The sequence below is a fragment of the Chrysochloris asiatica genome, unplaced genomic scaffold (genome assembly GCF_000296735.1).
Source record: "Chrysochloris asiatica unplaced genomic scaffold, ChrAsi1.0 scaffold00125, whole genome shotgun sequence".
NCBI classification, from domain to species: Eukaryota; Metazoa; Chordata; class Mammalia; order Afrosoricida; family Chrysochloridae; genus Chrysochloris; species Chrysochloris asiatica.
The window spans coordinates 5,983,776-6,006,243 of NW_006408643.1; the positions used below are offsets into that span (position 1 = coordinate 5,983,776).

At 52.2% G+C, this 22,468-nt stretch overlaps 2 protein-coding genes and 1 pseudogene across 2 annotated transcripts; 1 reads left to right on the forward strand and 2 right to left on the reverse strand.

The window, feature by feature from the left end:
* The first annotated feature begins 3,403 nt into the window (after nucleotides 1-3,403).
* Nucleotides 3,404-17,224, forward strand: MFSD12 (major facilitator superfamily domain containing 12). Its single transcript, XM_006869045.1, has 10 exons — nucleotides 3,404-3,698; nucleotides 8,753-8,963; nucleotides 12,512-12,650; nucleotides 12,734-12,913; nucleotides 13,317-13,409; nucleotides 13,508-13,600; nucleotides 15,132-15,302; nucleotides 15,379-15,473; nucleotides 16,580-16,759; nucleotides 17,035-17,224. Exons 1-10 carry the CDS (start codon nucleotides 3,404-3,406, stop codon nucleotides 17,222-17,224), a joined length of 1,647 nt encoding a protein of 548 aa, XP_006869107.1.
* LOC102837733 lies at nucleotides 13,613-15,127 on the reverse strand (annotated as a pseudogene).
* A 482-nt stretch (nucleotides 17,225-17,706) lies between the features above and the next one.
* LOC102832654 (chromosome unknown open reading frame, human C19orf71) lies at nucleotides 17,707-21,263 on the reverse strand. The gene is made up of 5 exons (XM_006869046.1): nucleotides 21,181-21,263; nucleotides 18,410-18,648; nucleotides 18,209-18,334; nucleotides 17,808-17,979; nucleotides 17,707-17,734 (listed from the first exon to the last, which is right to left on the reverse strand). Exons 1-5 carry the CDS (start codon nucleotides 21,261-21,263, stop codon nucleotides 17,707-17,709), a joined length of 648 nt encoding a protein of 215 aa, XP_006869108.1.
* Nucleotides 21,264-22,468: the final 1,205 nt, after the last annotated feature.

Genomic DNA, 22,468 nt, shown 5'->3' on the forward strand with positions numbered 1-22,468 from the left:
CCCCCATGACAGCAGTATCATGCAGAATAGTGTCACTGCCCTAAAAATGCCCTGGCCCCTTCTTCCTCCTCCCCTGCCCCAATCCCCTGGCAACCAATTAGCTTCTTTTTGCTTCTAGAAGTTGGCCTTTTCCACTTCTCTAGAATGTCACATAGTTGAATCATACAGTATGACATGGATTTTTTTAGACTGCTCACTCATTTTCAGATCCCTTGCAATGAAAGGGTGGGTATTGGATATAGCAAAAAACTGGAGACAGTCTAAATGCCCATCAACCAAAGAACGTTTAAACAAACGTTGGTACATCCGGACAATACTATGTAACACGGAAGAATACCAACGAATCTGTGGAGCACGTCATAACACAGATGAACTTGGAGGACATTGTGCTGAATGAAATTAGTCAATCACAAAATGACAACTATTGTATGAGAACAGTGTTGTACACTGGAGTCCTGGTGTGGCCTTGTAGGATAAGCACTGGACTGTTAACTTCAAGGTTGGTGGTTCAAACCCACTAGCTGTTTCTTAGCAACCCTATACAGGGCAGCTATGAGTTGGAATCCACTCCACTGATATAAAAAGTTAAAAAAGGTTTTTTTTAATAAAGAAACGTTCTATGATGGTTACCAGGGGTTGGAGGGAAGGGAAAAGTATTCACTGGGTAGAGGGTAAACACATGCTAACTTGGGTGATGGGGAAGGCAATATGCAACAAGAGGGAGGTTGGCAGAGGAAAGATGAAGGTATCAGAAGGCACAGGGGAGTACAGAGTTAAAGCAAATAAAGGAAAATACTGTTAACTGGTGATACATAGAGGGGACTGCAATCGTAATGTATATGCTTTGTTGAAAGTGAGACTGATCTGTTCTGGAGACTTTCACTCAATTCACAATTTTACAACAGCAAACGTGGGTGTTGGGGATGGGTGGTCCACATCAGTGTGGGGGCCTGGGGCTGTGTACTTTATCAGTTGCCGGAACCTCAGGTGTCTGACTGGATTCCTGTCCGTCTCCCAGTTTCTTGTGTTTCTGATTCTTTGCTTGGATTTCCACCACTCAATCATTAGACAGACAGGAAATGACTTCATACTATGTGCTAGGCATTGCCGGGGACCAGGCAGACCCAGTCATACTCCAGTGTGGAGGACACACAAAACCAGGTGATTACAGCTGCTGGAGTGGGGCAGATATCAGGGTTATAATGGGGATCCCCTAGGGTACATGGGCACCCAGAGTGATACCTAATGTAGGGCTATTGCCGAGGTTTCCTCCAAGAGACTATTCAAAGCTAACACATAAGGGGCTCTGGTGGCACAATGGTGAAGCCGTCACCTGCTCACTGAAAGGTTGGAGGTTCAAACCCACTAGTCGCTCTGTGAGTGACAGACGTCGCAGTTTGTTTCCATAAAAACCATGTACACCACCTAGCAGACATAGCAAACTGTCCCTTATCTGATTATTCAGATATGCTGGTTAGTAATTCCATACATGAGCCCTGGATACCCACAGATAAATGTAAAAACCTTCCCTAAAAGCCGAGACTGTAAATTCCAAAAAGGCAAAGTTTTTCCCCCCGCAAAAAAAAGCTAAAGAGGATAGAGAGAAACTCTGTTAACTGATGGTATGTGGAGGGGATTATAATCAATGTAATGAAACAAGGTATATGAATGTTTGAATGTGAAACCGATGATGTGCCCTGAAAACTTTCACTCAATCCACAATAAAAACCTTAAAAACAAAACAAAACATGTACAGTCTTGGAAACCTTATGGGGAAGTTTTATTCTGTTCTATAAGGTCGTGATGAGTCCAAATTGACTCAGTAATGACAGGAGACTCTGAGTGCCTGAGTGGCACAAACAATTACGCATTTGACTATTAGTGGAAAGGTTGTTGGTTGGAACCCACCCAGCTAAAGAAAGGTCTAGCAATCGGCTCCCATAAAGATGAAAAAACCCACTGCCATCAAGTCAATTCCAACTCATAACAACCGTGCATAGGATTTCAGAGGTTGGCATAGTGGTTACAAATAGGGCTGCAAACCTCAAGGTCAACAGTTCGAAACTACCAGCAGTTCCGTGGGAGAAAGATGAGGCTTTCTGCTCCCGTAAAGATCTACAGGGTCGCTATGAGTTGGAACTGACTCCACAGCACATAACAACAACAGTCTTTAAGGGAGCAGACACCCTCATCTTTCTCTTGAGGTGCAGTTAGTGGGTTTGAACTGCCTATCTTGTGGTTACAGTCCAGTGCTTATCTTACAGTGCCAATTCAAGTAAAGATGACAGTCTCAAAAACCCTATGGGGCAGAACTGCTCAGTTACCTGGGGTCTCTATGAGTTGAAATAGACTCAATGGCACCCAGAAACGACATATATTATACCCATTTTAGAACTGGGGAAACTGAGGCTCTAGGAAGTTAAGGGACTTGTACTGGGAGGGGATGGGGCTGGGTCTGGACCGGACCTTATAGATCTGGCAGAAGAGTGTCAGTTTTGAAAGCCAAGGCTGGAGGGGTTATGGAGAGGGCACCAGGTGGCCCATTGGAGGAACTTGAAACCTCTGAAGTCAGTATACTGACCCAGGTCGGGGAGGGAACTTAGAGAACAGAATCATAAGCTAATGACTCACTCTGTGGTCTTAGGTAAGTCGATTCCCCTCTCTGGACCTGTGAACAGATCTTAAATGGGTTGAAGTGGGGCGCCGCCTCTTGGGGCTTCTGCCAGGCTGGGATGAGGTCATCCACGTGGGGCGCCTGGCACCGCCAGCATTCATTAAATGCCGGTTGGTGTTACTATAGTCATTATCGTATAATTATCGTTAATACTAATTAATTGGTACTAATTCAGCCTCTTGGCATCCCTACTGAATCTTCCAACTCAGACCCCCCCCACTCCCGCCCCTTTCCCATCGCACCCTTCCCTCGCCGGCCCACGTCGGGCTTCAGAAAACGGCCTGCGAGCCTGGTATTAGAGATCTGGGTTTGGTCTCCCACCTGGGTCTGGGGTTCTGGCACCTGCGAACGCTAGGACCCCGCGACCCCGCCGGCACCGGGGTGGAGGCCGGGCTAACCCCTAGACCACACCCCCTAACTGATGATTGGTCTTTGAGTCCCCGCACGCGGTCCGGATTGGAGGATGCGGCCGCCGGTCCCGGGATTTCCCTCCGCCGCGCCCAGTCCGGGCCGCAGTCGCCGGGTTGGTGAGCCCCGGGGTCGCAGGGCCTTCCGGAGGCTGAGGGGCGACCCGCTCAGAGACCCGGCCCAGTGTGGACTCATCGCGGAGTGATCAGCCTGGCTAGGGGGTCCTCAGCGACCCCCCAGACGATCCTGCCCGAGAGTCCCCGCGCCCAGACTGGGTTGGAGAGTCCCCCCGGGTGTGAGGCGCTCCCTGAGCCCGGCTTCATGGGTCCCGGGCCCCCGGCGGCGGCGGCGGCGGCCCCGCGGGCACTGCCCCTGGTCGCGCGGCTCAGCTACGCCGTGGGCCACTTCCTCAACGACCTGTGCGCGTCCATGTGGTTCACCTACCTGCTGCTCTACCTGCACTCGGTGCGCGCCTACAGCTCGCGCGGCGCCGGCCTGCTGCTGCTGCTCGGCCAAGTGGCCGACGGGCTGTGCACACCTCTCGTGGGCTACGAGGCTGACCGCGCCGCCGGTCACTGCGCCCGCTGCGGCCCGCGCAAGACCTGGCACCTGGTCGGTAAGCTCCCCCACCTCGATAGACCCCTGTCTGTCTGCCCATGGTCGGAGCCTCCCCGCTCTGTCTGTCTGACCTAGATAGAATCCCTTCTGCCTGTCCCAACCCCAACACACCCCTGTCTTGCTTATCCCAGTGCCCCTTCTGCCCATGGCCTGAACCTCCCCTTTCTGTCTGTCTGTCTGCTCAGGGCCCAAGCCTAACACTCTCTCTGTCCCAACCCCACACATCCCTGTCTGCTTCAGCGCCCTCCTCTGTGACCCTAGTCCCCAGCCTTCCTCCCCGTTCTGCCCTCTGACCTATAGTCCCTCCATCTGACCTCTCTGTTGTGTGTCTGACCCCAGTCTGTCTGGTCTGGCCTGCCTCTCCTAACTAGCTGGCAGATCGTTACTAGCCCTCTCTGTCTGTCTGTCTGTTTCCCCAGAGAATTCCTCTGTATTTTATATCACGTCACCAGCAAGGGTTTGGGGGTGCTGCTTGGGAAGCAGAGATTTGTGGAGACAGAGGGGTGGGGTATCTATAACCTGACTCCCAGCTGTCTGACTGAGCAGAGATGGGGGTGTGTAGGTAAAAATGGGGCACAGACTAGAGGGCTGGTGGGGAACGAAGGTGATCAGATCCCAGTGCACACCCATAAGGGCGCAGGGCCCGCCTCCCACCCTGCCTGAGCATACTGATTAACCCTCGCCCTGGCCCTCGGCTGCTCTTCCCCTGGGTCAGACTGCCACCCGCATCCTGGCATCATCCGAGGTTGCCCTGGCACTCTGAAGAAAGCCAGAAATTCCACCCACTCTGAAAATTCTGGGCTGCTGTGCCTTTTTGTCCTTGGGGGCGAGAACAGAGGGAGCTGGCCGTCTGTTGACCTTCTGAAGATGTTTTGTAAGATGTAGCTCTCCTCTCCACCCACCCCCCACCCCCCCAGGGTCGCTGGCCCTGAGGAGCCATAACATGGGAGCTGGATATTGATTCTGGTTTCCAAGGACCTGGGGACACTCAGCTGGCTTGGGTCATTTTAGGCCATGGGCAGCCAGGGAGGGACACAGGGAGAGGCTGGGGTGTGGACCTCTGACCTGGACTGCCTATCTGAAAAATGGACATTCTTCTTCTCTCTGCTTCCCCTCCTGAGTCTCAAATGCAGCTTTAGTCATAACACTTGGGTAAAACCATTCATAAGGAGCCCTGGTGGCACAAACAACTTAAGTGCTGCTAACTGAAAAGACATCAGTTCGAACTTACCCAACGATTCCATGGGCGAAAACCCAGGTGATCCGCTCCTGTAAAGATAACTAAGAAAACCCTGTGAGGCAGTCCTACTTGTCACATGAGGTTGCCATGCGTCAAAATCACTGGCCCATACCTAACAAAGTCATTGACAAAGAAAATCAATTTTGAGGGGGAAGGGGAGAGGACTCTTACCTAGAGTGAAGTCACCCTATGGCCATGGAATGGTGGTCTGACAGGTGCAAAGGCCCTGTGGTGAGTAGACCCTACCTGTGTGCATCTTTCATAGGTGGGTGGCCTGAGGCTCAGAGAGGGCCCTGCCTGACCCCAGAGGAGGCGGCTGAGGCCCGTAGTAGGGGTGGGATGAGGGAACACTTTTGTGTTTAGGGCTTAGGGACCAGGCACTTGTTCCCCTCACCCCACTGGCTCTCCCCTAGCCCACCAGCCACCAGCCCCATGGAGTAGGTGGTGGGGAGGCCCAGAAGGGTCTGTGGAAAGAGGAAGCCAAGATCATCTGATAAGGTGATCTGAGGAAAGGTCACCCAAGCAATAGAGCCCACTTCTCTATTTTAATCCTGAGTCTGTGGGTGGTAGGGTGACTCAGGAACCCAGAGAGGGCCTGGCCCCCAGACACAGACAACTCCTATGGGGTTCAAAAGGTGAGAGTGGGCTTCAGAAGGGAAAACTAGAGCTCTGGAGGAGAAGTTTCCCTGGGGAGGGGGCATTAGGTTTGGGGTTTTGAAGGATGAGTAGGAGTATATTGGGCAAGAGGAGCAGAGAGCATTCCAGGTAATGAAAGGAGCTTGTGTGAAGACTGATAAGGTCATGGCTCTGAGGCTGGCAGAAGCAGGAACTTCAACTTTCACATCTGAACTATTAATCCTGTGCCTGCTCCCCTTTACTTGGTGGAATCTGCCAAAGTCAGCTGCCCAGGCAGGTCCACCAATGGTTAACCCAGCCACAGTTCCGGGAGCAGAGTCCACAGCTTCAATCCCAGGAATCTCCACCCAGGGGCCCTTTCAGCTGGCCACCAATTCCAGAGAATCAAGGGCAGTTCCGGTTTTTACTTCCCAGTCACAAGACTACAGTGCAGTCCCCGGAGCTGGGTGATGAAGTCACTCCGAGCTTGGCCTCTCTCTCAAATTCCATCTCACTCACTAGACTACCTCAGTTTCCTCATCTGGAAAATGGAGTAATAACACTACTCGATGGCACTTAGCTACCTACAACCACCACCTTGTTGTTGTTAAGTGCCATCGAGTCGGTTCTAACCCATAGCGACCCTGTATAGGGTTTCCAAGGAGCAGCTGGTGAGCTTGAACCGCCAACCTTGCAGTTCAAATGGTTTTGCAGTCTGGTGCATTAACCCACAGCGCCACACCAGGATTCCTCCACCTTGTGGTTGTTGTTAAGTGCCGTCGAGTCGTTTCCAACCCATAGCGACCCTATACAGGGTTTCCGAGGCTGTAAATCTTTACGGGAGTAGAACGCCTCATCTTTCTCCCGCGGAGCGGCTGGTAGTTTCGAACTGCTGGTCTTAAGGTTCGCAGCCCGATTCGTAACCACTACGCTACCAGAGCTCCTTTCCTCCACCTTAGGGCCATTGTTATTGCTAATCACTCACTCACAAGCTATTGGTGTGCCCGGTTTATTCTGGAGACTCAGAATGCCACAGTGATGAGGAAGCAGGCTGAAAGCAAGCAAATAAACAGCCAAAGGCTGAGAGGCTAAGGAAGCAGGGTCCCGGGTAGAAATTTTCCCCGGTGGTAGCTGACCACCCTGCTGTTCCACCTAGACACCAGAGAGGGGCGCTGCTGGCCGAGGCTGGAGAAGCCGGGAGGCAGCAGGGAAGGCGTCTTTGAGGAAATGATGTTGGAACCGAGACTGAGGGATGAGGAGTTAACTTTGCTAAGTCATGGGGGAGGCATTTCAGGCAGAGGGCACAGCCCTGCAAAGGCCCGGAGGCAGGACGGGGCCTGGAGAGTTGGAGGAACAGCTAGGAGGCTGGCGTGCCTGGAGCCGAGGGAGGGAGGGAAGGAGGGAGGAGAAGGGGCGGGCTGTGCACGGCAGAGGGGAGGAGCTTGGGTTCTAAAATCTTGCTTTTATTCTGAGTAAAAGGAGTGAGGGAGCTGGTGTGGGTTGCAGTCTCTGTCCCCAGGGAAAGCGTTTCTGGTGGCACACGTTGGCCTGCTAACCACAAGTTCAGTAGTTTTGCTCTGAGAGGGAAAGATGTGATCGTGTGCTCCCTTAAACACTGAGTTTCAGAAACTGTAAGGAGCAATTCTCTGCTGTAGCCTCACTGTGAGTCAGAATGGACTTGCAGACAGTGGGTTGTTTGTATTGTTTTTGTCCTCAGGGACTCGGACAGTGTCCAAGAAAGAGAGGCCCTGTTCTCAGCTGGCAGCTTACCAGAGAGCTAGGCCTCCTTCGTTGGGCAAATTGAGAAGGGAAGTTGGGGGTGCACATGGTGCCTGTATGGTGGGCAGACCTCAGAAGGCCCTGATGGCCTCAGTTTCCCCAAGGGACCACCTCTAGGAACCCTGGGCTGGTGAGGGGAGGCCAAGTTCTTGCCCTGTGTGTCTCGCATCCAGCTCTTCCAACTCACCAGCTGCTCCCTGGGTCTTTACAGCCTTGGAAACCCTATGTGGGATTGCTATGAGTCGGAATCGACTCCGTGGCAGTGTGTGGATGGTGCCTCATTGTGATGTTTGAGCTCAGAGGGACCTCATTTCCCACCTGACACAGCGGAGTGTTGTTGGTGGTGGTAGGTGCTGTCCATCCGGTTCCTACTTGGAGTGATCCCATACACAACAGAAGGAGACATTTTCCGGTCCTGTGCCACCTTCTCAATTGTTAACGTTTGAGTCCATTGCTGTTGCCACAGTGCCCGTCCATCTTGTTAGGGGGTCTTCCTCTGTTTCACTAACCCTCCACTTTACCAAGCATGATTTCCTTCTGTGGGGACGTGTGCCAAGTATGAGAGACAAATTTGCGCAATTCTGGTTTCTAAAGAGCATTCTGGCTGTGCCTCTTCCAAGACAGATGTGTTCTTCTGGCAGACAGTCTGGTACTTTTAATATTCTTCTCCAACACCATAATTTAAATGCATTGATTCATTGTCCAACTTTCCCAATCTTATTAGGTGGTTGAAAATACCATGGCTTGGGTCTGGCGCACTGTAGTCCTCAAACAGGTACCTTCACTCTTGAACATATTAAAGACGTTTTTTTTTTTGAAGATTTGCCTAATGCAAACCGTCCTGGGGTGTGTACCCCAGGAAACCCTAGACTGGTGTGTGTAGGCATTGCCTCTCTCCCCTCTACCTAAACAAAACAAACTCTGTCCCTTGGGTTTTCCACCTGATACCAGGCGTGTGTTGTGTGCCGTGGGGTCGATTCCGACTCACAGCGAGTGTGACAGAATGGAACTGTCCCCATTGGGTCTCCTAGACTGCTTTCTGTGGGAGCGGATGGCCAGGTCTTTCTTCCACAGAGCCAATGGTGGGTGTGAACAGCAGCTCAGTGCTTAACCATTGTGCCACCAGGGCTCCTTATACAAGCAGTGTGTACCCCGGGAACCTCTGGACTGGTATGTGGGAACCTCATTTCTCTGCTTTACTTTGCAGCATGATCTCGGAGGGACTCCAAAAAAAACCCCAAAAAATAGGTGCCTCAGTTTCCCCATTTGTCATGGACACCGTACATACACCTGGAAGGCTAGAGCTGCTGACCCCGACCCTCCGGTGTGACTTTAGGGGAGTCTGCAGCCCTTAGCCTTGGCTTTCCCCACCCCCACCCCTCCTTGCAGTGACCCTCCCCTCATCTGCCTCTCCACAGGCACTGTCTGCGTCCTGCTCTCCTTCCCCTTCATCTTCAGCCCCTGCCTGGGCTGCGGCGCCGCCACACCTGAGTGGGTGGCTCTGCTCTACTACAGCCCCTTCATCGTGGTCTTCCAGTTCGGCTGGGCTGCCACGCAGATTGCGCACCTGAGCCTCATCCCGGAGCTCGTCAACAACGACCACGAGAAGGTGGAGCTTACGGCTCTCAGGTAGCGCATCAACACACCCAGGCCACCATCTCCAGCTATGGTGGTCTGTGTGACAGTGTGTTACAAATCCCCCCAAAGCTTAGCAGCTGAGAACAGCACACTGGATGATCTCACAGTGCAGCTGGGCTGCATTCTCTGCTCCAGGGTCCGTCCCAAGGTGTCAGCTGTGACTGGATTCTTCTTTGAGGGTTGGGGTCCCACCTTGTCCATGTTCATGTCGTCATTGGCAGAAGGGGTTTCCTTATGGCTTCAAAGACGGCAGAGACTCTGTAATCTCAGGGATCGCCTGATTACATCAGGCTCACCCAGGATGATTAACTCAAAGTCAGACGGATCAGAGATCTCAGTTGCAGCTGGAGAATCCCTTTACTTTTGCCATATGATGTGATCTAAGCCTGTTTTCCGGTCCCTCTTTCAGTTTGCCATCCTGTGGTGGCTGGCATGTTGCTGCGGGGTTGGAAACTATGCCGCTGGGGTTATCTATGGCTGACAGGTTTCAACAGTTTCCAGATTAAGACAGACTAGGAGAGAAAGGTGTGGCAAGCTACTTCCAAAAATCGTCTGATGCAAAAACCATGTGTGTCTCAGCTCTGTCGCTGGAAGATGAGCCCCTAGGCTGGAAGGCACTCAAAATACACAATAGCTGAAACTGTGGGCTTGAGCAGACCACCGATTAAGAAGCTGGTACAAGACTGGCTGTGTGTCCTTCTGTTGATATAGGGTCTTCCTGAGTGGAGATGGGTGGACACAGTGACAGCAGCAGTGGGTTTAAGCATAGCAGCAGGATGGCACAGGACTGGGCAGCGTTTGGTTCTGTCGATACAGGGTCCTCATGAGCTGGAGTCCATTCCACGGTAACTGACAATAACAAGCTCCCTTTCATAGGATCGCCTGATTAGATCAGACCCACCCCAAATAATCTCCTTTATATTAACTCAAAGTTAAACAGATAGTGGTTAGTTACCACTGAATTGGTTCCTCCTGGTTCCTATAATCCTCACCATCGTTCCTGTGGGAGCCCATTGTAATAATCACTGTGGGTCCTTGTCCTTTAAAGTCTTCCTCTTTTTTGGCATCCCTCTACTTTACCAAGCATGATGTCCTTTCTGATAAAATGTCCAACGTACTTGAGATAAAGTCCACCATCCTGTTTTTAAGGAGCATTCTGGCTGTACCTCTCCCAAGACAGATTTGTTTCTTCTGGCAGTCCATGGCACATTTAACTCCATATTTCAAAGGCCTCCATCAATTGTTTGATATTCTTTATTCATTGTGTGGCTTTCACATGCAGTCTGAAGCGACTGAAAATACCAAGAGTTGGCTCAGGTTCACCTTAACCCTCCAGGTGATATCTTTGCTCTTTAATACCTTAAAGAGAGTAGAGGTCTTTTTGTAGCGGATTTGCCTGATGCAGTATACTGTTTAATTTCTTGACTGCTTCTTCCATGGATGTTGATTGTAGCTCTAATGAAATCCTTGACAACTTCAGTCTGTTCTCTATGCCATGATGTTGCTTATTGGTCCAGCTGTGAGGGTTTCTGTGTTCTTTATGTTGGGGTGTAATCCATACTGCAGGCTGTAAAATCCCTTTTTCCTTTGCCACAGAATGTCACTGATCGCTGGTGACATCCGGTGATATTTACAGGTCCCGCCCACAAGGGGAGGGGCTAAGACAATGTCTGTTTTTTGGGGGTGGGGCAGACTGGAATCTTCAGAGCGTTCTCAAATTAGAGTTGTGCGCCCCACACGTGGTGGCTGCAGTACGGATGATCTGGCTGATCCATTAATTTTGAAGCACTAAAGGTCATGCTTGTCAATCAGACGATGTACGTGCTGGGCACTTACGGGTACAGCTTTTCTAACTGTGCATTGCTTCGCTGCACTTTGCAGATGATGGTGGTGGTGGTGATGTGCCCTGGAGTCGGAACTGACTCATAGCGACCCTGTACAGGGTTTCCGAGGCTGTAAATCTTTACGGAAGCAGAACGTCTCATCTTTCTCCCACGGAACAGCTGGTAGTTTCGAACTGCTGACTTTAAACTTCACACCCCGATTCGTAACCACTACGCTACCAGAGCTCCTTGCGCTTTGCAGATAGGGTGGTTTTTATACATTTGTGGCAATCTTGTTTCCAGCAAGTCTCTTGGTGCCATTTCTCAATACCACGTGCTCACTTCGTGTCTCTGTGCCCCGTTTTCGTCATTCCTGAGCTACTTCTTCATAACAGTATTGTTAATGTTAGGTGCCGTCATAAGGATTCCAACTCATAGTCACCCTACGTACTGTAGAACGAAATAGTGCCCGGTTCTGCGCCAGTCTCACAATCATGTTTGAATCCTTGATGTTGCTACCCTGTCAGTTCATCTCATTGGGGGTCTTTCCCTTTTTCGCTGACCCTCCACTTTACCAAGCATGACCTTCTCTAGGGACCGGTCCCTCCTGAGAATACGTCTTAATGTTTGTTGTTAAGTTCTGGGAGTCGGTTCAACTCAGCAACCCAAGGAGTGGCTGGTGAGTTTGAATGGCCAGCCTTGCACTTAGCAATCCAGTGCTTATCCTCCATTGATTTCGATGCACTGGGAAACAGAATAATTTTTAAAATTCACTTTATTGAGATCTCTCATTGTTGAGGTGTGGAGCCAAACTTACTCTCTCTCCGAGCTCTGCCTACTTGTGGGCCGCGGGGCCCTTGCTCTCTCCCGGAGGTCGGCCTGTGTGTGTGTGTGTGTGTGTGTGTGCCCCTCCCTGCTCTGCATGCTTGACATGATGAACTCCATGGAGTTGGGGACTGTTCTGACCTCCGCTTCCGGAGGCGGGGCATGCCCAGGGCACATGCAAAGGCTGAGTGTCATTGGCGGGAACATGCAGGACCAGGCAAATTTTGATGCCAAGTCCTAGTTTCAAATGTCAATGTGAGCTGGGTGTGTTAGCACCCTTGCCGTTACAGTGGCCACTTCATCGGACCTCACCCGGCCTCCAGTTCAGCCTCTTTGCCCCCACCGTGCCTCTGAGTTCCCCATCGTGTTCCTGAAAGGCCTGGGCCCTAACGGTAGAAGTTGCCCAATCCTGGGAGGCCCTTGGGGCCTCGGCTCTTGGGGGTCAGGTCAGATCAGCTGACGCTAAGTTCTGGGGAGCTTGCTACATGGAGGCGCTTCACTTTGACTTCCAGAAAGGGAAACTGAGTCACTGCAATGGTGTTTCACCTGTAGAAGCCCAAGATAAGAGAACCAAGAATCGTAAAATTTTGGCTTCCAAGTATTCTGAGGCAATCTCTCCACACCCGAACCCGGAGGGCAGTTGGAGGTTATGGGTGAAATCTTGGGGCAGAGTTGTGTATTCCCAGGTCGTGGGCATATTAGAGAAACTGAGTCTTCCCCCAGCTCCCCCCCCCCATGTGTGGGCAGCTGAAATCAACAATCAGCCATGTCTCTCCCCACCCCACCCCCCAGTACCACAACCTCTGTGACCATTTGTGGCTACTTGAGGAGGAAGTGGCCACTTGGTTTCCCGAGCAAGCTGGGCTGAGGTTTCCCCTTGTCCCTCACCAGGTACGCCTTCACTGTGGTGGCCAACATCACTGTCTACGGTGCTGCCTGGCTTCTGCTCCACCTGCAAGGTTCCCCACACACGGGGCCCACCCAGGAACTCAGTGACCAGCTGGGGGCCCAAGATGTGCCAGTATTCCGGGTGAGCTGGGGTCAGGAACACACCTCAAAGTCCCCATACTCGGGGCTCACACCACCACTGACTTTTTTTTCCTGGGTTCCCAGAACCTTTCCCTGTTAGTGGTGGGCATCGGAGCCATCTTCTCATTGCTATTCCACCTGGGCACCAAGGAGGGGCGCCAACGGCAGCCGGAAGAGCCCAATGAACACAGTCCTCTAATTACTCCCACAGCCAGGCCCCTGCTACGTTGGAAACACTGGCTTCGAGAGCCAGCCTTTTATCAGGTACATTGGTGAGAGGGGGCATAGAGGCCTGGAATCAATGTTCCACTCCCCCTAGGTCCTGGAAGTGAGGAGGGATGGCAAACGTACCTCTTTCTGCATTCCACCCCCAGAGCAGACATTACAAATAGATAATTGTGCTTTTCCCTGCCTGATCAACTAGAAAGTCACTACTAATCGATCCTAGCTCAGCTTGATGAAACCTATTTGCATTCATTCCCTGCAGCTAGCTTCTCTTTCAGCGACCTCTGCTGGCGGGAATGGAGGAGGGCCCTGCCTCTAAGCCCAGGTTTCTTCTACAGCACCCTCTGCTGGCTGGAATAGAGGAGGGCCTTGGGTTCTAATCCAGGGTTTCTACCTAAGGGCCCTCACTTGATCCCTGGGTGTTTCCTCTACCTACTCACAGGTGGGCATGCTGTATATGAGCACCAGGCTCATTGTGAACCTGTCCCAGACATACATGGCAATGTATCTCACCTACTCCCTCCACCTGCCCAAGGTAGGTTGGGTGGAGGTGGGCTGGGGGAATGAGGGGTGGGGCTGATCCCTCCCTGCCAGCCTTTACTGAAATGCCCATCCCTGGTTGTGTCACTACAGAAGTTCATTGCGACCATTCCCCTAGTGATGTACCTCAGTGGTTTCGTCTCCTCATTCCTCATGAAAACGATCAACAAATGGATCGGGAGGAACGTGAGTATGGGGTCAACGGGGGGACTTCTGCAACCAAAGTCAGACCCAGTGACCTGGGGATCCCAGACCCCAGTAACTTCTAGAGTGTAGAGTTCTAGCCTCATGGGTCCTCAGACTTCTGGGCCTGCAGAGTTCTAGAACCTTCTGGCATGATTGACGTATATTCTTTGTTCAGTACGGTTGCTGTGTTTGTTGTAAAATGGCATGGTGTCAGTTCCGACTCATAGCAACCTTTTATAGGGTTTCTGAGGAGTGACTGGTTGGTTTGAACTGCCGACCTGATGGTTCGCAGTCCAGTGCCTCTCCTATAGTGTCACATCAGGAGTCCCTTCAATACGATGGTGGCTGTGTGCCGTGGAGTCGGTTCCGACTCATAACGACCCTGTACAGGGTTTCCGAGGCTGTAAATCTTTATGGGAGCAGAAAGCCTCATCTTTCTCCCGAGGATCAGATGGTAGGTTCGAACTGCTGACCTTAAGGTTTGCAGCCCGATTGGTAACCACTATGCATCACTTCAGATAGGACTGGGGCCCCTGAGGGGGCTGAGTTCTCCATTACAAATCATCATCTGATGAATAAAGGAATCCTGGTGACGTAATGAATTATACACTCGGCTGCTAACCGGAAGGTTGGCAGTTCAAACACAGCAGCGTGGTAGTGAACTTCCATGCACATGTCTAGCCCTGGGAACCCTGTGAGGCAGGTCTACTGTTGGGTGACTCTGAGTGTGAATCCACTCAATAGCAGAGGATTCGAGTTTAGGTTTGGTAACCCTGTGGTGCTTAGCTGCTAACTGAAGGGTGAGCGGTTTGAAGCACCCAGCTCCTCGGGAGAAAGACCTGGCGATCTGCTCCCACAAAGATCACAGCCTAGGAGATCCTGGGGGGCAGTTCTGCTCTGTCACAGGGGGGTCACGATGAATCAGAACCAACTGGACCGCCAACAGCAAGTTTATGAATTAGCTTGTGTTTGTTTACAGTTAACCGTGGAGTCCTGGGATGGCGCTGTGGGCTAATGCATCAGACAGCAAAGCCATTTGAACTGCAAGGTTGGTGGTTCAAGTTCACCAGCTGCTCCTTGGAAACCCTATACAGGATCGCTATGGGTCGGAATCAGATCGATGGCAGTTCAGAAACAACAGTTAACCATGGGTGGCTTGTTCTGTTGTTTTAGGTGCCATTGAGTTCGTTCGGACTCACAGCGCCCCTGTAGAGGGTTTCCAAGGCTGTAAATCTTTGCGGGAACAGAAAGCCTCATCTTTCTCCTATGGAGCAGCTGGTGGGCTCGAACCTCTGTCCAGTGCTTATCTTACAGAGCCACCGTGTTCCTACGGGTGCCTAGTGGCTACCATATGACAGCACCCTCTAGAACTCTGGTTGGTTCTACAGAGCTCTGAGAACCCCAATGGCCTTTGGATCTTGGATTCCCTGAGCTCAGGTCTTGGGGACCCCTGGGGGGGTATCTGCCTCAGCCCCCTCTCTGCTGAGGGAGGGGAGGTGCTGGGTTTGAAACGGGGCTGCTCTGCCTGCAGTTGACCTACTTCACCGGCCTCCTCATCATCCTCACCTTTGCTGCCTGGGTGGCACTGGTCAGTGGGCTGGGCACAGCAGTGTACGGGGCGGCTGCGCTGCTCGGTGCAGGCTGCGCCACCATCCTCATCACCTCCCTGGCCATGACAGCTGACCTCATCGGTCCCCACACGGTAGGGCTGGAGAGCAGGAGGGGGGTGGTCCTGAGCGGCATCCTGGGTGCCAACCACCCTGCCTGTTTCCCCACAGCAAAGCGGAGCCTTCGTGTATGGCGCTATGAGCTTCTCGGATAAGGTGGCCAATGGGCTGGCTGTCATGGTCATCCAGAGCCTGCACCCCTGTGTGTAAGTGCACTGTCCCTTCGCTCAACAATTCACTTGTCCATTCATTCATTCATTCTCTCGTTAATTTCACTCTTCATCCAGTCATTCGTTTGTCTATCCATTTATTTAATTTCCTCAACCAGTTCTCCATTCACATGTCTATTTATTTATTTCTTCAATCCTTGTTGTCCATCTGTTCGTTCATTCATCCTGTCATTCATTTGTTCAACCATCTGTCTGTTCAGCCATCCGTTCATTCATCTGTTCATTAATTTTCAGCCATCTATTCATTCATGGGTCCTTCGTTTGTTCATTCATTCATGTATATTCTTTCAATAATTTGTTCAATCATCCATTCATCTAGCCATCATTCATTGATTCTTCTGTTCATTCATTAATTTGCACAACTCTCTATCCATTTCTTTGTTCATTCACTCACTAATTCATCCAGCTATTCATACTCACTTGTTTATTCGATCACCTGTTCAACCCCCTAGTCACCCTGACATTCTCTGGTAATTGGTTCATTTATCCATTGGCTCTATATTTGTCCATCCGTCTGCCCAGCCATCCATTCATTCTTTAATGTGTTCAACTCTCTGCCCATTTGTCCATCCCTTTATCCATCCACTAGGGAATTATTGAGCGTCTGCTGTATGCCAGGCTGGCTCTAGGTCTGGAGACTCAGTTTCCAGAAGGTTCTTGCCCTGCTGGGTCTCATGGCTTCACCAGCTGTGGCCCTGGGAGACCTGGTCATTCTTTACTTGGACAGTTTATTTTTTCAACTATTGTGTGTGCCAAGCCCTGAGTACGCAATATGCAAATATATCCGGAGGAAGTGGGATGGGGAAGGCTCTGGAGCTGGGCTTTCTGGAGGTCATGCCCTTATAGAAGCCCGAGGTGGGAAACCAAGGCCGACCTCCCAGAGCTGATGGACTCATACACATCACTGTCTCATGGAATGCCAAAAAGATCACCCCTGGGGCCTGGAGGGGTTGGGCTTCCTGAGGAGGTGGAGGCAGAGGAGGGGGAGAAGTAGGCAGGTTTGGGATTTAATTGGAAGGCGAAGTTGAGTTGGGGAGGAGAGGTGGGCCCGCTCAGCGCTCCGCCTCCCTGCCCTCCCCCAGCTCGGAGCTCTGCTGCGCCGCCTGTGTGAGTTTCTACCACTGGGTGATGGTGATGGTGACCGGCGGAATGAGCGTGGCCGCCACACTGGCCCTCTGCAGCCTCCTCATCTGGCCCATCCGCCTGCGGAACTGTGAGTCCGACACCCACCCCCACATACCCCCCCTCCTCTCCCGTCATGGGTGGGCCTGTGGGTGGAGGCTGGGACAGAGTCCACCCTCACTCATCACCCCGTTTATTTGCAGGGGACCCTGGAGCTCAGCCTTGACACTCCCACGCCCCCAGTGCTTCTATGCAAACACCACCATGTTTATGCAGATGTATCTAGAGGGACCCTGGTCACCCAGGGCTTGGTGAGAGCAGGACTGGGAAGATGCTGGTGGCTGGTCCCGTGCGTGGGATAACCTAATCAGGCTCCTGACACCCCTCCTCTGGATTGGATGGCCTCCTTTCTCAGGATCCTGGGGGATGGTGAGAGGGTCCTGATGGAGCCTGGGCCCCCGGGACCTGCCCAGACTTACCCCTCCATCCGCTTGTCTGGACTGGGGTCTCCCCACATGCTGGCAGGGGGCCCCCTTGAGAATGGCATTGTCCAAGGAGCCTACCAGGAGACCTGCTATGGGGTCATGGGCTGGACCCAGACCTGAAGTGCAGCGGGCAGCGGGACTGCTCAGGGGTCTCGAGGGCCCACTGGGACTTGGGGAGTTTGAGATCATGAATAAAAGGTACCCTCCGTGGGTCAGAACTGTGGCCTCTGGACTCTTGTCTGTCAGGGGTGGGGTAGGACCTTCCTTCTGGGGACACCAGGAGACCTGGTGGGGGAAGGGCAGCAGGCACAACTGGGGTCTGCTCTGTTCCTGGTTTTTGCTCTCCTGGGACTTGTAAGGCCTGCCCTCTCCAAAACCAACCCTCCCTCCCCCACCCCCACACATAAACAAACCCAAACGGGATGTCATGGATTTGACTGATTCGTGGCCCCCTAGCTGTGTGTCAGAAAACTGTGCACCACATGCTTTTCTATAGATTGCCAGGTCTTCCTGGATGCCTTACGGTGAACATGAACCTCGAACCTTTTGGTTAGAAGTCACAAGATGTGAACCGTCTGTGCCACTGAAGGGCACCTGTAATGCTACCAGCAACGTGGGGAGAGCGCCCAGCTGAGGGCAGAGAGACAGAAGAGGGAGAGGTAGTGAAAGGCATGGTGGCAGGCAGCATGACTTTTATCAGTACCTGGGTGTGTAGGTGAGCGGGGGCCGCTGGTTGGAGGAGGGGCAGTAGGGCTCAAGGTTCCACTTCCGGTAGTTCTGAGTTGTGTACCTCGGGCGCTGGGGTGGGGACAGGTATGGCACATAGTTGTACACCTGAGACAGCGGCTCCACCCCGTATCTGTTCCTGTTGAGCACTGTGGGGCCGAGGAGGATTGGAGTCACCTACTTGCCTGGGGATAGGTTCTGGGGGGATCCCTTTGGGACTGGAACCTCCCACTCAGCCTGGGTGGTCTTATCACTCCCTGCCCCAAGCTTCCCCTCCCACTCCCCACAGGTGACTGTTCTCAACTGCTTCAGCTGGGGCAGGCCGGAAGGCTCCCTGGAGGAGGCAGCAGAGCAGGACAGCATTCGAGGGCCCCTCACCGTACTCTTTTCCCCGGATGGGTCTATCTTTCCACAGCAGGCTCCCCCACCGCGTTCTGGGTGCCTCAGACTGAGCAGGGATGGTGGGGTCGTACCACGAAGTCTCCTGCAGGCGCTGACCGTAGGCTATAGGAGATGGTGGTCCCTTAGGTCTGTTCCCTTCCCCAGTAGTCCCCAGGCCCAGAGGTATGGGAAACTCACCTGAGGGCAGGTCATGCTCTCGGTGACTATGACAGCCGTGCCAGTGTGTGTAGGCGGTGCGGTGGGGACTGTCCAGCTCACGTGGCAGTGTGTACCACGCGTCCCGCGGGTCTGAGTTAGTCAGCCCCGTGTACCACACCTGGCCGGCTGCATCCCGGCCCATGGGCGTGTACTTCCATCGCGTGGCCTGCTTGATGGCTGGTGCCCAGCGGGGGCCCTCCAAGGACAGGTAGTCATCGCTAAGGGGGCAGATGGGAGGAGGCTGTGAGTCTGGGGGCCGCCGGCTCTGCCAGCTCACCTCTTGAATGGCCACACCCACCCTCAATGAGGGGTGAATGTGGGGTCGGTGAGAAGCTCCCAAGGTTGTAATCCCTTCTTCTAACTCCACTGCATAGCTGGCAGATGCTCATAGCTTCCCTCGCTTCCTGCCCCACAAGACTCCTGTTACACCTTTAAGTCTTTTTGCTTGTCCTGTCCTCCGCCTCTGACACTTGAGGGGCGGGGCATAAATCCTCATGCCACCTCACCTCCTTTGTGGCCCAAAGATCCCTTCCTCCCAGCCTGCCCCAGACCCCCAAGTGCGCAGCGCCTGGGGAGGTCTCTGGTGCATGAAGAGAGGCTTGGGGGGCAGGGGGGAGTTATGGAGTGGCATGACCCAGGAGGGGGACACAGGAAGGGTGTGGGTGTCCATGCCCCTGGGAAGTGGGGTGACCAGCGGGAGGGAGGAGAGTGCAGGCCTTATTGAAGGATTACTAAGAAGGAGCCACAGTAACCTGAAGATAAGGATGTACAAAGGCCCCGGGGCTGGAACGGAACTGAGACTCAAGAAAACCGAAGTCACTGTGTAGAGAGGGAAGTGAAAACAGACCAAAGACATCAGAAAGCAAACCTCAAACCAGATGCCATTAAAACGAAAAACACAGGGAAGTGAAAACCCCAAAACAGGGAAGCTGTAGGAAGTGTTCCTTTGTCTAAGAGGAAACTTCAACAGGCCCTTCGTTGGGAGAGGCAGCCAAGGGGCACCAGCTCCCCAGAGACCGGAAACTCACAACAGACCTCAGGACAGATTAGAATTGCTCCCTTTACGGGAACAAAACAACCTCATCTTTCTTCCTCAGAATGGCTGCTGGGTTTGCACTGCTGACTTTGTGGTTAGCAGCCCAAATCCTAACTCACACAGCTACCAGGGGGTCTTGGAGAGATAGATGGAGAGAGAGACCCTTGATCCTTTCAAGGCCCAATTACTGTCTGCTCTGGATGTTTTTTTTTGTTGTTGTTGATGCCATATGTTTTCAGTATCAGGAAACCCAAACCCAGCTCACTGCTGCCAAGTCAATTCTGATTCACAGCCACCCTTATAGAGGATTTTTCAGACGAAATCTTTACAGAAGCAGAAAGCCTCATCTTTCTCCCACGGAACAGCTGGTAGTTCCGAACTGCTGACCTTGAGGTTCACAGCCCGATTCGTAACAGCTGGTAGTTCTGAACTGCTGACCTTGAGGTTCACAGCCCGATTCGTAACCACTACGCTACCAGAGCTCCTTTTTACAGAAGTTGTTGTTAAGTGCCGTTGAGTCAGTTCCGACCCATAGCAACCCTGTACAGGGTTTCCAAGGGTGTAAATCTTTACGGGAGTAGAAAGCCTCATCTTTCTCCCACGGAGCAGCTGGTAGTTCCGAACCACTGACCTTAAGGTTCACAGCCCGATTCATAACCACTACGCTACCAGAGCTCCTTTTTACAGAAGTAGACAGAGTCAATCTTTCTCCTTCAGAGAGGCTGGTGGGTTTGAACCAGCAGCCTGTAGTTAGCAGGCCAATGCCTAACCCACACCAATACCAGGCCTCTTAGTGTGGGGAAATGAGTTTTGGAGTCCTGGTGTGTGTGGCACTATTGGATAAGCACTGGACTGCTAAACCACAGGTTGGTGGCTCAAAACCACCAAGAAGCTCCTTAGAAACCGATACGCGATGGGAAGTACACGCCCACGGGCTGGGATGCAGCCAACCAGGGTCATTATGAGTTGGAATTTACTTGATGGCACTTAACAACAAGGATTGTGACGTGATGTAGCACGCATATCCCCAGAGGTGAGTAGGATGGATGGAGTGAGGCCTGTCTCTTCAGATTTGTGGTTACTCAGATTCCCACCAGGTGGCAGCACATACTACAACGGGGAAAGTGGCTTCCTTAGAAACTCGAAAGGCGGAAAATATTCATGCGCAACATATGAGGGGACTTCAAAAAGTTACTGGAAAAAATGGAATTGAAAGAGAATGGAATTTTTTTCCACAAACTTTTTTGAAGACTCCTTCCTAGGTTCCAGGGGTCATAAAAAGGTTAAGCAATCATTTCTATGTTTTTCTTCCTAATCATTTACTCTTCTTCCATCTTCATGTATTGTCCATCTGAACAGTTACATCTGTGGGATCATGTGATGCCTGTCCTTCTGGTCGCTCACTGAGCAATGGGCCATTCCTCTGTATGGCTGGGTCCGATTGCACTGTTGGCTGGACCCAGTGTGAGTAGCCATTCATTATCTGTGGGCGGCCCCCTGGGTGCTTCCCGCTTTTTTGCCTTACTGTGAATGATGTTGCACTGAACGCTGGTGTAGGAGCCCCGGTCTGTCTGCGGGTCCTAACATCAGCCAGATGGCCGGAGATGTGGGGAGCTGAGCTTCTACGTTTGGGTTTGCAGGGAAGGGACACCACCAATGCTGGGTGGTGCTCACAAGAAGGCAGGTTGGGTTGAGGACTGGGGACGGGCCTCACCTGTACAGTGGTGCGGGGAAGTCAGTTTCGAGGGTCCGTCGGGGAACATAAGGCTGGGCAGCCCGCCGCCTCAGGATCTCCATGTCTGCCTCAGCTCTCCAGCGGCTCCTGCCAGAAGGACCTCTGGGGCCATTGTTGACAGCAACAAAGGTCACCCTGTGTCCCAGCAACAGAGGGTAGCTGGCCGGGCTCTGACCCCTCCCCCCCCCAGCAACTGATGGGCTGTGTGGCAGACTTGGGGGGAAGGGGCCTCCTGGGAGGAGTACTTCATTCCAAACATTTGACACTGGGTGTGGATGCGGGCGGTCAGAGACAGAGTGGTCATCTGTCAATGGGTACATGGGTCCCCACGCCCTGGACTTCTGCCCTTGCCTCCTCTCCACTTCTCTGAGGGGTTGAGGGGAGCGGGAGACTCTCACAACCACTCTATCCTGCTGGGAACCTCAGACTGGAAACCTGATGCCCATGACACCTTTCCTCAGCCCCACCCCATCCCTCCATCTTCTCGGTTTCCAGAAGATATCCAGAACAAAGCCTTGTCTTCACCAACATCAGTCCCGGCAATCAAGCCCTTTCCAGAGACAAGGCTTGCTAGATGACCATAAGAAGGAATGAATTCTGATCCATGCGCATCATGGACAAATTTTGATGGCATGCGGTTCAGGACGAAGCCAGGCACAGTGTACAATTAACATCCAGAATAGGCAAACCCACTTAAGATCACTTCTTCAATGGTTGCCAGGGGCTGTTAATGGAAATGGGGGTCTCCCTTTGGGGTGATAAGAATGTTCTGGAACTATGTAGGTGAGGTGACAGTCCCATATCATGAACGCACTAAACGTCACTAATTGTACACTTTAAATGGCTTAGTAAATTTTGTTATGTGTGTTTTACTAAAATTTTAAAAACAAAAGTTTGAATGTTATTAAGTGCTATCAAGTTGGTTTTGACTCGTTGTTGTTGTCAGGTGCCATCTAGTCGGAACTGACTCATAGCGACCCCATGCACAGCAGAACGAAACAATGTCCGATCCTGGGCCAACCTCACTGCTGTTGCCACACTTGAGGAGTCCATCGATGCTGCCACCTGGCCAATCCATCTCGTTGGGGGTCTTCCTCTTTTCCTCTGACCCTCTATCTTTTCAAACATGATATCCTTCTCCAGTGACTGTTCCTTCCTGACAATATGTCTGGAGTATGAGAGACGAAGTTTGGCTATCTTGGCCTCCAAGGAGCACTCTGGCTGCACTTCTTCCAAAACAGATCTATTGGTTCTTTTGGCAGTCCAT